Source organism: Cynara cardunculus, assembly GCF_001531365.2.
Source record: "Cynara cardunculus var. scolymus isolate 2C chromosome LG 14, CcrdV1, whole genome shotgun sequence".
Taxonomy (NCBI): domain Eukaryota; kingdom Viridiplantae; phylum Streptophyta; class Magnoliopsida; order Asterales; family Asteraceae; genus Cynara; species Cynara cardunculus.
In genome coordinates, this window is record NC_037541.1 from 12,786,877 (window position 1) to 12,803,730 (window position 16,854).

Consider the following 16,854-nt stretch of genomic DNA (forward strand, 5'->3'; position numbering starts at 1 on the left):
TTTGATTACCTGTACATCAGGCAAATTTGGTTAAATCGAGGCAAACTTTGAATACTAGATTTGATCTCAAAATAAGAGGGGTTATGGAGGTTAAGCTTCATCGTCGAGAGAGAAACAGGCCGGATCACCAACTAAACCCCTTTTATATTGTAAACTACCCTATGGTTTTTTGAAAATAATATTTTTCGTCTTTGCAGTTTTAAAATTACAAGATGACTATTGTGGCTTTAGAAAATGTCCGGATTTGGTATGTTCTTCCAATGGCAATCAAAAAATTCCGTTCAAAGAAAAACATTTTTTGACCTTTATCAATTCTTTTGTTTTTTTATCTAATAATATCGATTTTATGCTTTTGATCCCAATGGTCTTTGTCTTTTGGATTGCATAAAAGACAGAAAATGAATAAAACGAGAAAATGCCTCTCATTTAGCGGAATTTTTCTGTCGTCGTGGTCTACGGGGAAGAAAGAAATGAATGAATGTTCTTTTGGGAAAATGTAGAATAATACACCTACCGAGACGAAAGCCAAAGGTGAGTCTAGTAGGTGGACATATCTAACGGCCATTAGAGGAGGGATCAAATCCAGAAGTTTTACAAACTACGATAGTCCTCTTATAATTCCGAACATGGAAGGATGACGAGTGTTATTTTTGATAAACTACAGAAACCAAACACTCTATTTTATATAATTCACTAACAACCCCATCGTTTTTAGATATTTTTTCATTGTCATATAGCTTATCAACTAGGACTTTTTCTTTCATCAAACACAACTAGTTTATCAACTGATTTATTAGCTAATCAATCAGCTTATCAGCCGATAATTGGCTTGTCAAACAGTTTGTCAGGCATAGCCTTAATAGAGATCGTAACAAGTGGATATGCATCCGGTCGGAACTAGAGCAATTTTTTTTGGGAATAAGCAATGCTATAGCCTCGATATCACGATTAGCGATCATAGGCAAAGTAGCGGTACCGCAAATAGTGTCCGCATTTACCGCTAAAAACCGCATTTCAGACCCCAAATATCGGTCGCAATTAGCGCTTTAATTTGGTTGTTTTCGACCAAATTTTTTAAAATTCAGATCTACTTTGGGTGGGCTTTTGCTTTTCATTTCTGTGGGTCATTTCTTAACTAAAAGGAAACCGATTAAACCAACAAAACAGAACACCTAAAATTTTGGTCACTATTCGGAAGTTCAAAACTCTGGTCATCAATTCCAAGTCACAAATGATTCAACAGCTTGAGTTTTCTTCTGAATTAAACAATTCAATCCACGGTTTTCTTCTCATTTCCCGCTCGGCTCTACAGCTCCTGCTCGATTCATGCCCGAACCCATAGCTACTGGTTTGAATTGTTTGACTTGATATGTACCAGGTATACTCTATTTGTATTTATTTTATGAACCTAATTTTTCTTATCGCTCTACTGTCGCGATAATTGCGATTTCAAATCAAGATCCCAATCATGCTTTCCCACAATCGACCGCTTTAACTGCTTGGATCCCATCATGTCAATGTCTCGTCTACGTAGTGTGTCTGGTATGCCCAACGGAACGAGACAATAACAGAACAATAACTTATTGTCCCACATTTGGCACAATATTATACTAGGACATGACAAAATAGGGGGATAAAAGCGTATTTTCATGAGCCACTAAAACACGTGGACCAAAAATCCGGAAGATGGTAAACTACTTAACTACTCAAGTCGCATCAAAATCCTAAAACCTTCAACAATTCTTTCACCCGCCTACCACAGTCAGCTCTTGCTTAACCAATCCCATCATCTCTAGTCTTGTCCCGTCTACGTAGTGTGCTTGGTATGTAAAACAACAAAACAAAAACTTATTATCCCACGTTTAGCGCAACTTAGACTGGCACGACCAAGTGGGACAAAAAAGCATTTTTTTTCAGGATAACATGACAAAATTGGTAAATTACTGAAGAACCCATATCAAATTAAAACCCTAGAACTTCGCACAATTCTTTCACGCATACCACACTTTTTCCCACCCGTTTTTGTCTTGTCTAGTCCAGACCCGTCAACGTATCAAACGCACCCTTAAATGAGACCTGCAAATGAAGATGTGACCAAACAAAATAGGACCAGAAACTCCATAGGTTATGCATCTAACTACAGAAGAAGTGCAAGTAGCTAAAACCTCATCTAATTTCTGCAAATTTCAAGTGTATCAAATGAATTGACCACAGATAATAACATTAATCCCTAAAGAGATTAATTAATTAATTACCTTTTTGTTTTCTGCATCTGGCCTTGGATTTCTACATTTGTATTCACATTTACAGTAAAAATACTAAATATATGACCTGAGTTTTTCCCACTGGGATTTGGTTAGTATGAATGATAATGCACATCACACGATCCCGCCTTCGCCTATGCATGGATTTCAAGAACCGCCTCTCCTGCAATCGAGCCAGCCAAAAAATATTACCGAATTAATGTTACTGAGTTGGAACATGTTAGAACAAACACTTGTTGTCCCACATTTTGTGCAACATTAAGGGGATGTTTGGTTGGTTTCCCATTAAGCCCTGTATATGTAAAGTTGTCTGTATGAATTAATTTGTTTGTATAGATTGGGAAAGTTTTTGTTTTGGGATAGTTCTTTAATAGATGGAAAAAGTGTGTTTTTAATCAGGAGGGTTAGGTTCAGAAAAACTTGACTTTCTGCATAAGGTTCCCTTCTAGAAGCTTACTATAAAAGCCACTTTTTATATCATTAAGCCACTACCAAATAGCTGACCTAATAAGCTGGGAGTTCCATTAAGCTCTTTAATGTAGTCGAGTGAGATGTGAGTGAAGCTTACCATGCATTCTCTTGACGAACCGTTCAAACTCCATGATATTGTGGGGTTCCATAAGAAGTGGACCAAGTCTAAGGTAAGTAAAAGCAGAGTAATGCCTTCCGTCTGGATCGTTCAGAGGCTTAGCCTTCTCGAGTACATGGTTATAGCTTACTTTGTCGAGGCAAGGAAGAACGTTCTCACTCGTGATAAGTAAAGAAGAATCCCAAGCGGCATTCACCACCTGCATTCCAAGAAACTTATTGAGCATTTTCAACCAAAAAACAGTCTTTGACTTTTCAAACCACCGCACTTGGAATTTTGTTGCAAACTAACCCTCGTTCTTGTAAAAATCCCACAAAAATATTCCTTCCACACCCCTTTGAAACTTAAAAAAGCCTTATGGGGTCCGAAAATAAATGTCCATAATGAAAAAGAGACACGATTTTATAAATATGAAAGTATTACACTTTTTAATCAACTAAAGAGTAGATTATGATTTTCGTCCCTGTGGTTTGTTAATGATTTAAATTTTCATCCCTGTGGTTTAGAAATTGCAATTTTCGTCCCTATGGTTTACAATTTATTGCTATTTTATAGTTTACAACTTATTCCTATTTTCGTCCCTGGACTAATTCCTACCTTTCAAGTACAAGGGACCAAAACTGTAAAGAATTGTAAACCACAGGGACGAAACAAGAATAAATTGTAAATCATAAGAATGAAAATAACATTGAATTACAAACCATAGAGACAAAAACTGCAATTTCTAAGTCACAGGGACAAAAATCGCAACTTTTAACAAACCATAAAAACGAAAAACGTAATTTACTCTTAACTAAGTGACAATTTTACCCTTAATAATAGTGGGGGTAATGAATTTCTCCATCTCATAATCAAGTTAGGAATTAAAAAGTACGCAATTACTTTTGAAAGTGAACACATATTTCCGGACGGAGTGAGTATTGTAGTTTGCAAAGATAGCAAGTTTGAATAAATATGGAATTGTAGATACAAAACAACCCATTGTATTCGGCACTTTTTTCCTTGAAAATACCGTTTCTTGCAAAGTCAATGTGTTTTTTTGGGCATTTAGCAAAAACATTGGTATCTTTACAATGAAAGCCAAGTGCAATGGGTAGACAAGTCGATCACCAAAAGAAACGAGTAAGAAAGAAAGCAATGCTTTCTTTTTCTTATCCTATCTATTTACATTTATTTGTAACAAATTAAATTTAGTAAAGCTGATATAGGGCTTGTTATAATAGGGAAAACTAAATTTGAAACAAGTGCAAGTTCGTTAAGAATTCTCAAGTCTCATGGGCAAACCAACCCGATAAATCCCACTCGAAAATGATTGCACGGTCATTGGCTCAGCGGTACTTGGGTTACCGACAGAGCCCAACCTCCCAGTGGGTCAAGGATTCAAACCTCACCAAAGGTAAGAAGTGTGTGTGAGTATTTAAAATTCCACTAGAAAGTAGGGCACGAGGGGCGAGATGTAGGCAGACCTGACCGTTACCCAAAAAAGAGTAAACCATTTGTTTTTGTGAAGACCCCCGGCTTTGTGAACGAGTTGAGCAAGAAGGTACTTGCATGTTTCTTTAGGGTTGCAAAACTTGGTTTTTTAATAAAAGGAGACGTTATGAAGTACTACCATTCGTCCCATGAAAATTGCACAAGGTTATCGTAAGATTCGTAACATGTCTTTTTCGGGTGAATTTAAAAAGTTACAATTACCTATTTGCTCATTATCCTCCATCACAACTTATGCCACCAATTCTAGTCCACAAGATTTCTTATTTTGTTGTTAAGACTAAAGAGTCGGTATGTAAGGCACTTTTTTTAAGGAAGCATACGAGGCACTTGACTAATGGTCAAACAATTTCACAAAACAATATATTCAGTCAACTTACTTGCCAAGCTAAACCATCAGGATCTCCAAGTGCTTCTGATGAGTCCATGTGTGGATCCGAGATGCCCATATGAGCCAATGTAAAGTTTAAGGAAACCTCGTGCTTCTTTAACATTTCCATAATTGAAGCATAGCCATCACGGTTGGATGGGTTATAAAAGCCAGCAGTCAACTCGGCGGCATGACTTGTTGTCTTGTACCACCAATGAATACCTGATAGCTGCTCGGGAATTAAAATATCGAAAACAAATTGAATCAAACCTATCACAAAAAAAAATCAGATATCTTCATATATTGACGGTAGAAAATTAGATTCATGAGCTCCTCATAACTTAAAGTTGAGGGCTACCAATAACTTCCACTATGGTTTTAAGTTGATTTGGAGGTTACTGGGTCAGTCTGCCATAGACCATTACAAATGACATCAGAGCCGATCCTTGTACCATCGGGATGGTGGGGCAAACCTCATCAAGCAGGATAAGTCCTTGAGGGAGGCGGAGAAGGAGTGATGAGAACGCCAGGAATTTAAGTGAGGGAGTTTGTAACAACCCATCCCATGTCGATAGAAAATTAGATTTGTGAGCTCTTATAAGCTTAAAGTTGTGGGCTCCAATTACTTCCACCATGATTTTAAGTTGATTTGAAGGTTATTGGTCAGACTGCTGCTTTGGGCTATAGGGCTTTAGAGTATGAAGCAAGTGCGTGAACCAGATTTAAGAGTTCCACTAGGAAAGCTTGAGATAGATGCATGCCAAAATTTTATCAAACACCCACCTAGCTTGAGACAAGTTCAGTTTAATCAAGATAAAGGCCTGTTTGTTAGCAGCTTAATTAGCTTAATGAGACTCCTAGCTTATTCGGTTAGCTATACATCACTGTTTGGTAGTGGCTTAATGATATTGAAAGTGGTTTATTCAGTAAGTCTCTAGGGAAGAGCTTTATGCAGAAAGCAAAAATTTTCCAAACCTGTCTCTCCCAATTAAAAAACACGCTCCTTTCATCTATGAAAAAACTCTTCTTTCAAACAAAAACCTTCCCAATCTATATAAACAGATTAATCCACACAGACAACTTTATTCATACAAGACTTAATGGAAAACCAACCAAACAGCCCCTAAGATAACAAAAGAAATTGCTCTGTTTTATCTCAAAATATTTTGCAAGTTATTTACTTTCTGCAAGAAGAAGCTTCTTTCAAACCAACTGACCTTTGTGGTAATGAAAGTTCCTTCAAAAGCAAATTTGGCCAGAGAAAGCACCCGATCACCATGGTTGATCAATAGTTGAGAATACCAATTGAGAAAGAACCTGCCATAATAGCTATCATAATCGCCTCCATTACAAAAGAATCCGGTTTCATGCGGCCGAGAATTGTAGGAACCTGCATTTTCTGGTCCTCTCGCCCAGAATGAGTGTCCCCTTGTTTCAGCTGCCTTGGTCAGGCTCTTCAACATATATCGATCATAACACTGAAGATTGGAACCCATACAACAAGTATAAGCTTCAAAAGTGATTGATTACAAGATGGTAGTGACATGATGGATAAAACATCTAATTTACTAGTACTAGTCAACTTTAGAAGGAAGCGTGATGCAGGTACACCTATAAATCAAATGAGCCCCGTGTAACCCACCCGGAGGTGTGGTCTCGCCCCCGGGGGAGGGGGTACGATGTACGCAGACCTGACCTCTACAGTTATATCAACGATTACCTGAAATTCACCAACACCTGGATATCTCCAACCATGCTTTACAGGATTAGATGGATATCGTAGTTCCCCACATGGACCCAATCCAATTTCAATCATCGAGATGACTCCATCTACAAAGAACTCGTCAAATTCAACCCGAAAGCTTCTCATGTAGTCAAAGTAAACCTACATCGTTTTTTATAACATCAACATGCCACATATAAATAGTGACTACAACGTGCACACTAACATGTCAACAATAATATAACTAGATTGGATATAGTACCTCTGAAGCAGTTCGACCTCTTAGAACACGTTCCTTGTCAATCCCCCATGAGAGACATTCTGGGTTGCGTCTTCCTGATTTATCTGTGAAAAATATGTCTGGATTGCTCCGACCAATTTCAGCCACCCAATGTGGTAGAGGTATACAAACATCATCACCGACATTTCCTCCACATTCATGGAAAGACATTACTACCTGGGCAAATTTAGAAGTAAATAACTAGTGCATTCTCAAATTTGTGAAGAAAAAGAAAAGAAAGGAAAGGAAGGGAAAAGAATGGAAAGGAAAAGAAGGGAAACAAAAGACATTTTTTTATTTGTGTTCTTGAAAGGGGAGGGAAGGAATGAAAAGGAAACAATGGTTCATGTTTTTGAACTGGAGAGAAGAAAGAGAAAAAGAAGTCATTTTTACAAATATATCCTTTATATTTGTCTTTTCTCACTTCTTATAATGTGGTTGTATGAGGGTGTTTTTGTCATAAGAGATCATTTCTTCCCCTCCCTTTCTTCCCACATTTGGGTGAAAAGGTTTGGGAGGAAACATAAATTGTACTATTCCTTTCCTTTCCTTTCCCTCCTAAGAAGTTTCTAGAACACATGATATTTTTGTTTTCTCCTCCTTTCACTCCCTTTCCTTCCTTTTCCTTAAAAAAAGTTTCGAGAACAGAGTCTAGCGTTGTGTTCTCGTGTTCTCGAAACCATTTTTACAAAGGAAAGGGAGTAAAAAAAAACTTTTTTTCTCGAAACTTTTTTAGGAGAGAAAAGAAAAGAAACGGAAGGAAAATAATGATAATTTTCCTCCCAAAACTTTCCTTCCAAATGTGGGAGGAAAGGTAAGAGAAGGAAAGAAATTACAACCATAAATATTATTAAAATTACATAACTGCCCAACCTTTCATCATAAAGGATATATTTTTAAAGGGTGTACCCGTAAAAATGACATCTTTCCTTTCCTTTCTCTCCTGTTCAAGAACATGAAAAAATGTTTTCTTTCTTTTCCATCCATCCATTTCTTTTCTTTTCTTTTCTCTCCACATTAGAGAACACAACGTAGGTGTTGACAGCAGCAGTTGACGATATATGTCTGTCCTAGAATCAGAAACGGGTGAATGGAAGTGGGGATTTAGTAACATATTTTTGGTAAGACGCACCTGTAACTTAAGTTTAAGTTCGCGCACCATCTGAAATAGTCTTTTATATCCCTTCCAGTTATACTCCTGTGGCACATGTGCTTCAACTATACCCCACCAACAATCAACCATTATGCCATCGACATTGATTGATTTCAAAATCCTTAGTTGCTTTAGAAGACCGTCAGGATCAACAAGTTCACACTTCAAATTAATTGCTCCCAACTGCACACGAATTTGTAATACATCACACACACACTTGAAAACATCCCCTTGTATTAGATAGTGTCGTATTAATAGTAAGCTCCATAATAAACAACTAAAACTATTGGTTTCATCTTAAAATTCCAAAATTGAAGTCCAACGGTTTCTCCATTTTGGAGATTTCAACATAAATTATATTATTAAAATATTCAATAGATTTAATATCCCAAGAAATTTTCAAATAAATTCTATATAAAACGATATTCAACTTCATTGGTGGGAACAATAAAAAAACCGTCTCTCTTTTAGCATTTAATTTTTGAGAGTTCTCCAGTTTTGGAGATTATTATCCTATCTCTCCTACTTTCTCCATTTTGGAGGATCTGTTGGAGATGCTCTAAAGAGATTAATGATAAATTCTTTCAACAGAAACTACCCAATAAAATAGGAGAAATTATAACTCTTTGCAAGGATTGCAACTTACAGGAAGCAATACATAAACAGGAACATAAGGAGTACCAGCAAAATCGCGTTCCTGTAACTTCGAAGGCATGTCAACAACCTAACAAAAAGTAATGAATAACATATCCATCATGGAAATGTGTTAGAAAAGTGAATATTATTAAAAAGGTCAGTGTTAGCATTCTAAACTCTAAACCCTAGAAAATATTTAAGTTTCGAAAAAGTTAAATTGGGAATACGATGCAGAGAAGGACAAAACAAGTTAGGGAACTAGGAAATAAGTTTTCAAATACTAAAATAATCAATGACATAAGCGAATATTGCAAAATTATTGATCATTTATTTGGAAACAGAAACTAAATAGATATCAGAAGCCAAACAGAGAAATGATTCTCTAACCTGCCTGCCGCCAACGGTATCTACAGAAACTCCTATAAGAGGGTCATCCTGACCATCAACTTCAACTCCAAGCATATGAGAAGACTGAGACCGAGAGCTTGATGAAACATCATAAGCAGAAGAAGAAGGAACAAAGAGACCTTTCATTTGGCATGCCTCATCATCCATCCTAATTGGGCAGGCGGAAGAAATGCCTCTTAAAGAAGCAGCTTGGCTCTGCTGCAATGGCAGTGAGGTGGATGAAGTTGCCAGTGTACTTGATGCACCAGCAGGTGGTCTCACACCCTGTATATTTAACAGATGCACTATCAACCTACAGATCAATAAGATCTAAACAATGAGGTAAAACACCATATAGTAAGGTCATGTTAATGTGAAAAATGCTAAGATGGGTCGAAGAGAGATTAAGAGAGGTAGATGACTCCCTTCACCTATCCATGCTAGTGTTATGTTGAATTTGCTTGAGGTGCAACTTTTTCACATGGGTGGACAGGACAGCAAGGACAGACAGGGATCACTGTTCCACGTTTGGCGGGACTTTTATATGGAACAAAGTGGAACAGACGTGTTCCACCCCCACCCCATGGAACAAGGTGAAGCACACCTATATTTTACCAATATAACCTCAAAATAAAACCTAATTCTCTTCTAAAACATCAAATGGGCCTCCCTCTTTATATTTTATTTCTTCTTTAAATTTTATTTATTGTATTTTATACTCTTTTACACTTTTACTTTACTGTTCTCAAAATATTATTTTTATACGGTTTCTATATTTTGGTTAATTTATATAATTTATTAGATAATAATAAAAAATATAATACAGAAAAGGTGTAAAATAAAAATTGGAAACTATATGAACTTTTTATTTTGGTGTCATTTTAATCATCTTGCCAAAACTTTTCTAATGATATATTTTGTTATTAAAAATATTTATTTATTACAACTTAAAAATTACATAAATTAATCAAAATATATAAAAGATATAAACAAGTTATTAGGTGTCAATTGGTCATTTATATGTTATGTCTTGTCCAGTTCAGTATTATCAAACGGTGAACAGTTGTCCTGTCATGTCCTGGCTGGATACCAAACGCACCCACATGATACAACTCACGCTGAGAGTAGTGACAGACCACCATACCTTGGGATAATTCACTAGCGACCACAAAGGAAGTGCTATTGTCAGGCATGTTTTTGGTTGGCCATCTATTTGTTGTAGGATTGTGTGTGGAGGACACAAATAGATTATTACCATTCAAACATCATGTTACTTTTTTGACATATTTTTCAATAATCAATATCCTAATCCTTTACAAAATGCTAATTTATACTGTTAACCACGCCGCTATAGTGGTGGATGGTCTTCTGGAGAATAGTTGTGCCAAATTGCGGTGCTATTTGCCGCATTTTTTACTGCAATTTTCAGTTGCAATAGTGGTGGTAAAACCCCGACTTTGTTGTGCTTGATTTTTACGACCAATCGACGTTTCTCCATCTGATTCTCTCTCAATCGCACCTCTACTCTGAAGAAAACAGTTAAGATTCACGACTTCAATTCGCGCCTCTTCACTTCCAATCGCTAATCTACTATCACAATCAATCGCATATCTACTCTCAATCGCGTCTCTTCTCTTCTCTGATTCTGTTCACGAGTACGACTTCAGCCTTCAGGTTAAGATGTCTGTTCAAGACTTCAGGCTCTTCACTTCACCACCTCAAGATTTCTGTGCATGTGTATCTACTCAATTTAGTTTGTTTGGCTTTATAAGTCAAACTAAACTCTATTTATTTCTTTTTAATCATTAGGAGCATGTATTTAGCTGCCCAAAAATACATACGAAAATGCAATTTCAATCACTACCGTCCAACATGCTATTTGACTGCCAAAATGCTATTTTCTTAAGTGTTGAGATTATATATTTTATTGAATGCATATAATATGTTATGTATACAAGTACACAACTATACGCATATATATATGGTTCTAAAACCCGTATGTGAGTCGTACACCTTGGTTGCCAGAGGTGAGGACAGAGGTGGGGAGGCGATGAGGGATAGTGAGGTGGTTGCCTCTGTTGACTGTTCTGATTTTGTCCAAATCCACACAAAAGGACAGCGCTTTCTTCTCTCTCAACTGTGAATCCACTCTTCTTTCTACTCCCTTGTCTACTCTAGTCCTTCGGGAATTCTTCTCCAATTCTCCTTAATGTTCTTCTGCTCGTATACGGTATATCCCCAAGTCACCCACTGTGTCTAGCATTATATAGTCTGGTGGTAATATAATATTTTGTGTCTAGTGAACCTATATATATTATTTTTAATTTTATTTATTTCTGCCTCAAGACTTGCACGTGCACCTCAAGGCTTGCGCCTAGTCTCGTATTTCCATATTTTAAAACCTTGTATATATTAATATAATTCTAAATATTATATGAACCGCTGTTCTGGGACAGCTTTACCATCAGGATGACCGCTATCTCAAATCACATTCCTGAGCACGATTTCATATTTTGACCACTGTAACAGGATAGATGCTTATTTACATAAATTAATGTATGTGTGACAAACTTGGTATTGATGCAATTAGTGCTCTTGAAGCCAAGGCATAATCATCTTCCACTTCATGTGGATTATGAACATACTTCTTGTCTTCTTGATAAATAAAATGACAGACATTAATAGTTGAATCATCAACACTACAGTTCACCAAACTGCTGTATTATAGGCTTATAGCACCTACAAGAAGATATGCAGTGATCCAGGAGGCTAAGATTTCGAAGATAATACCTGTGATCTTGATGGAAAAGTGGTTCCATCAGGAAGAACAACCCAACCAGCTTCTCTCGCTAGGGCTGCAATCACGTCGTTAATATCAGCTCTAACCCTAAGATTGTAGTTCCCATGTCTTCTAAGGCCTGCCAAAATCTTTGCCGTAATTGCCCTCCGTTGTCGTTCACGAAGCTTTGTTCTCTCTTTTTCTTCTATCGGTCTACACCTTCGACCACCTCCTTGTGGAGTCATCTGGTCTTGAAACTGCTGCTGATGCTGAAACCTATTATTGCTTCTGCTTGATGTAAGAAGTCCTCCATCAACACCCACCATTGTTGGAGGTGTCGAGTTCTTATCGTCATCATCTTCATCATTCTCACCTTCTTCTTTAACATCCAAACCCATTTCTTCATCCTCTTCTTCACTTGTCCCAAATCTCTGCATTTCAGTTGCCATAAATCTGCAGACTGGGAGGATAATATCAAGGGCTCAAAATGCTAGAATTTGAAGCATCCCTCCATGATCAGCACCATACTCAACTTTCGACTCCCCTAAAGTCTGTCCAAATGATTAAGATACCATGTTAGAAGCTTTGTGGACATTGATTACATTTTAAACCAGCAAAATGATGAAACAAATTCATTAATGAAGATCACAATCTTCATCAAAGCCCATAGTTCCCACCAAAAACATAAGACCCGGAAAAAAAACGAACTAAATAAAGCTAAATTCAGTAACATTGCAATGAAAAAGAGGGAATTTTCACCATTTCCTAACTTCGAACAAACTGAAGCATTTTCACTCAAGCATCACAAAGACCAAGAAACGGTCAAAAGTTTTGTGGGCATTGATAACATTTTTGAACCGGCAAAATGATGAAGCAGGTAGATATTTTAGTTTGATAAAGAAATCAAGAAAAATGTAGGTGTTATTATTTCCTTTCTAATGCACAATACTTTGCCGGCATTGAAACAGTACCATTTTCAGTATGTTCTAATAACAAAAGGAAGACATTTAATTATGCTGGCAAAACAAAATTCCGACCCTCCATGATACAATCAAACTATCATTAGCTCGTAAGAATCCACAAATTCAATCACCTAAAAAACTGAAGAACTTGTATTCCATACATTCCACAGTACGAATTTTTTACTCCATATTTCATGCCAAAAAAGGTAGAAACAAGAACAACCATATCAAAACTACAAATTCATCAACGAAGAATCACGATAATTCCACAAGAAAAAGAAGTTCCAAAAGAAAAGAAAAAAAGCAAACTAAACAAAGCTGAATTCAGCAACATTCTAATGAAAAAAAGGAATTTCCCCATTTCACAACTTCATCGAAGCATTTTTCACTCGAGCATCGCAAAAAAGCAACAAATTGTCAAAATTTTAGAACAAATTCCTCACCGGTAACGCTTCAAAAACCTCCATCTTCGTCTTCATAAAGCTACAAGAAAGACGTCCTCACACCTCCTTCACAAATAACACGATAACTACCGGTTAGATCTAGAGAGAAAACCTTGCGGTGAGCTCGCCGGAGTTCAGCATCCGCCGGAAAAACAAAAAAATACAGCCGTTGAGATACGCTGAGTGGAATATGCCGATGGTACCGGCGGGGAGTATAGAAGAGAGGAACAGAATTTCCGGCGAGGGTTAGGTTATCGGCGCTCGTGTGAAGGAATTGGCACGAACGAAGGGGGGTAGGGATTGGGTGTGTGTGAAGCATATGATACCAAACGTGCGAGGTCACACGATTTGTGCGTGCCGGAAGAGTGGGGCCACGAGAATTGAGTGTGTGACCAGAATACCCCCCAAAATCACGTGAATTAACACCCTTTGTATTTTTATATTTTTTTTATTATGGGACCGTTTACGTAAACACTTATTCGGTAAGTGCTTACTGGTAAAATTCAATATCATCACTTACCTTATCTAACAAGACTTTAATCCATAAAAAACGACAATGTATGTAAAAATCTACCCGATAAGCGCTAACCGTATAAGGGTCGTCACCTTCACTTACCGGGTAGGACTATCGGTCTTTGTTTTATTTTTACCGGATAAGATTTTTGATTCTTGTCATAGTCATTCGATAATGTAATACGACTTGATAAATGCTTACTCGGGTAAGCGTTTGGTAAACGACCCATAAATTACATTTTTTATGTGATTTGTTGAAATTGTGATTTTTGTTTTTTGATTTAAAAATTACGATTTTTGTTTATATGATTTATAATTCATTGTTATTTATGTTTTCATGATTTATAATTTATTGTTGTTTCAGTCTTTGTGGTTTACAATTTTTTACCGTTTTGTTGTACTTATAGATATGAATTAGTTTATGGACGAAAAAAACAATAAATTACAAATTATATGGATGAAAATAACAATTTTTAAATTACAAGGACGAAAATCAAAATTATTAGCAAACTAAGAAAGAAGTAATTTACTATTTTTTTATTACACAATTAAAATTTTATTTTATTTATTTACTTACAATAATATTAATTACATATTTTCATTTCATTTTAATCATACTAGAAAGGGTATCCGCACAATGAAACGAGATAAATCTTCATTTTAGTGTTTAGTTTTTATTTTTTTCTCTATTGATATAATACGATTTTATGTAGTTTTGATAAAACGATAATGTTTTTATTTTTTAATAAAATATAAATTTAAAGATAAAATAAATAAAAAATAAAATCGATATTAGTATCAAATTAACTATTTAATAGTTCTTATTTTTTGGTATAACTTATTTAATTCAATTTTTTATTATAATTTAATTTAGGTCTAATAACAAAGTAATTTATTTTTGGTTTAATAATATAATTTTATATTTTAGAACCTCAATGATTATCTTAATTATATTTTAGATTTTTTATATTCAAAATAGATGTTTATCTTGTATTTGATTATGTTTATCTACAGTTAGTTACACGAATTTAAATTGGAGTTTTAATAAGTTGTACTTACGCAAAATCACTTGTAATCTTAAATTTTAAGTAATATGCATCAATAAAAAGTAATTTATTATTTATGCATAAAAAATGATTTTTAAGAGTTTTTGTCAAATGTTTTATAATATAGTGTAGATTAACTTGAAGATTGTATGTTTACCTCTTAATAATTTCATTAAAAGGCAACCTCTGGATCGTTAAAAGGTGAATCTTGTTTGACAAAAAAATGTGTCTCTTAATGGTTCTAAAACCCTCTGAATAATTTTGTATCTTAAGCCTCTTTTAACCATTAAGCGCCCTAATTTTTTTGTAAACAATTACCAAACAATTATATTTCATTTTGTACTATATTATGAGAGTCTCTTAATCATTCTACACCAAATCATTTAGCAACAGTCAAACAACCCCTAGAGGAAAAAATGATCATCAAAGTCATTATGAATGTTCTCTTTTTCTCTAAGCAAAGTGTAACCGGGAATTGTTGTAAAAAAAGTGTGGGGGCACGAAGTTCATACGATAAATCTTTGTTTCGGACTTGATTTTAAGAAATAACTGATTGCAAATTAGAAGAGTATTTGTGAACATATTAGTTGGATTGTCATTGTTAGTGGTTTCATTGTTTCAACCGTTTTTTTATTAACTTGGATATCCAACTCGTTATGCGAGCGGACTAATCTCAGGACGATCACCTGTTTTGTAGATAGCCCGGAGTCACCGTATTTGAACCTCCATGGCCACAAGGGGATTTTTATTCCTCCTTAGATTTAAACCTGGGATATCCTGGTACTTTTGACCTTTGGAGCCAAACTCAGACCAATCAGACACCACCCTTGTGGTTTTGTTTCAACCATTTTATATTGAATGAAGTGGTGTTCTACATGGGTTTGTTTCATTGCCTCATGATACGTCTTTTCATCAGTCAAATGACTCGTTGTTTGATTCGATGAATGAAGATTGTATGACTGGACCTCTTAACTATAAGATTTATTTGATATCATTTACTAAACATAATGCATCGGTGTTTGCAGTCCGGTTTAGACGGTTTAACCTCTAAAACCACAAATCAGACCGTAATGGCGGTTTAGAAAAATTTCAAACAGAGCCATTTGGTAGCAAGTGACCAAACCGGTTAAATCGGACCACAAAAAGACGGTATGGTCTGACCGGTTTAAACGGTTTGGGCCTCTTATAGGCTTTAAACTAAAAATACATTACATTTAGAATGTTTCCATTAAACCGCAAACCAGACTAGACCCAACGGTTTGACGATTTTTTAGACCAAACGCCAAACCACTCAAACCGCCAAAAACAATCTGGTTTAACTTGATTTGACCGGTTTAAACGGTTCAACAGTTTTTTTAAACAACCCTGCTTTCTAGCTAATTGCACCGCCTCAACTATAAAAAATACATAGCTAATGCGAGATAGCAATTAGATATCCTAAGTGGCTTATTTTTCGACTTCTTTTTCGTTTTCTTCTTATTTATATATTACGAACATGAATTTTCGATGTTTGAAATAGAATTATACGTCTGAGTATCGTCATAATTTGTTTTTATAATGATATTATTTATTTGAATATTTCTTTTCTGTTATCGAAATATACTCTAGAATCAGATTTGTTGACATTATTTATTTCATCTACAAAGACAATTGTTTATCTATACTATATTATAAATCATTTGATAAAAACTCTTAAAAACTATTTTTTATGCATAAAGTATTGTTTAATGTTTATTGATGTATATTACCTAAAATTCAATATCACAAGCAAATTGTGCGTTACACACAACTTATTAAAGCTTTGTTTTTGAATTTGTGTAACTAATTATAGATAAACATAATAAATACGTGATAGACATCTCATTTAAAAAATTTAAAATATAATTAAGATAATCATTAGTTATAATAAAATATTTAATTATTATATTTATAAAAATTATATTATTAAATGATAAATAAATTACTTCTGTAAAATCTAAGTTAAATTATAAATAAAATATTGAATTAAAGAAATTATACAAAAAAAAAACCAGAACTTTAAATAGTAAATTTAATACTAATATCGATATTTGTTTTTTCAAAATTTTATGATATATTTAAATTTATATTTTATTCAAAAATAAAAAAACATTATCGTTTTCTCAAAAACACTCCCATATGTATCGACATAGATAAATAATAAAACGAAACACTAAAATTGAGATATATCTCGCAATAT

The 16,854-nt window shown here is 35.0% G+C and overlaps 1 protein-coding gene across 4 annotated transcripts; it reads right to left on the reverse strand.

Annotated features, from left to right (window-relative positions):
• Window positions 1-1,645: 1,645 nt before the first annotated feature.
• Window positions 1,646-13,339, reverse strand: LOC112526524 (beta-amylase 7-like). Of its 4 annotated transcripts, XM_025136836.1 has the most exons (11): window positions 13,078-13,339; window positions 11,684-12,223; window positions 8,894-9,178; window positions 8,517-8,594; window positions 7,850-8,053; window positions 6,700-6,894; window positions 6,435-6,599; window positions 5,932-6,192; window positions 4,725-4,943; window positions 2,833-3,052; window positions 2,320-2,427 (listed from the first exon to the last, which is right to left on the reverse strand). In XM_025136836.1, the coding sequence occupies exons 2-11, from the start codon at window positions 12,119-12,121 to the stop codon at window positions 2,399-2,401; spliced, it is 2,094 nt and encodes a 697-aa protein (XP_024992604.1). In that variant the 5' UTR covers window positions 12,122-12,223; window positions 13,078-13,339; the 3' UTR covers window positions 2,320-2,398. The 4 variants fall into 4 exon arrangements, with proteins under 4 accessions (XP_024992606.1, XP_024992605.1, XP_024992604.1 ...); XM_025136838.1 differs by lacking the exons at window positions 2,833-3,052; window positions 4,725-4,943 and adding an exon at window positions 1,646-2,076 and having other exon boundaries at window positions 2,256-2,427; XM_025136839.1 differs by lacking the exon at window positions 13,078-13,339 and having other exon boundaries at window positions 8,894-9,206; window positions 11,684-11,791.
• Between the last annotated feature and the right edge of the window lie 3,515 nt (window positions 13,340-16,854).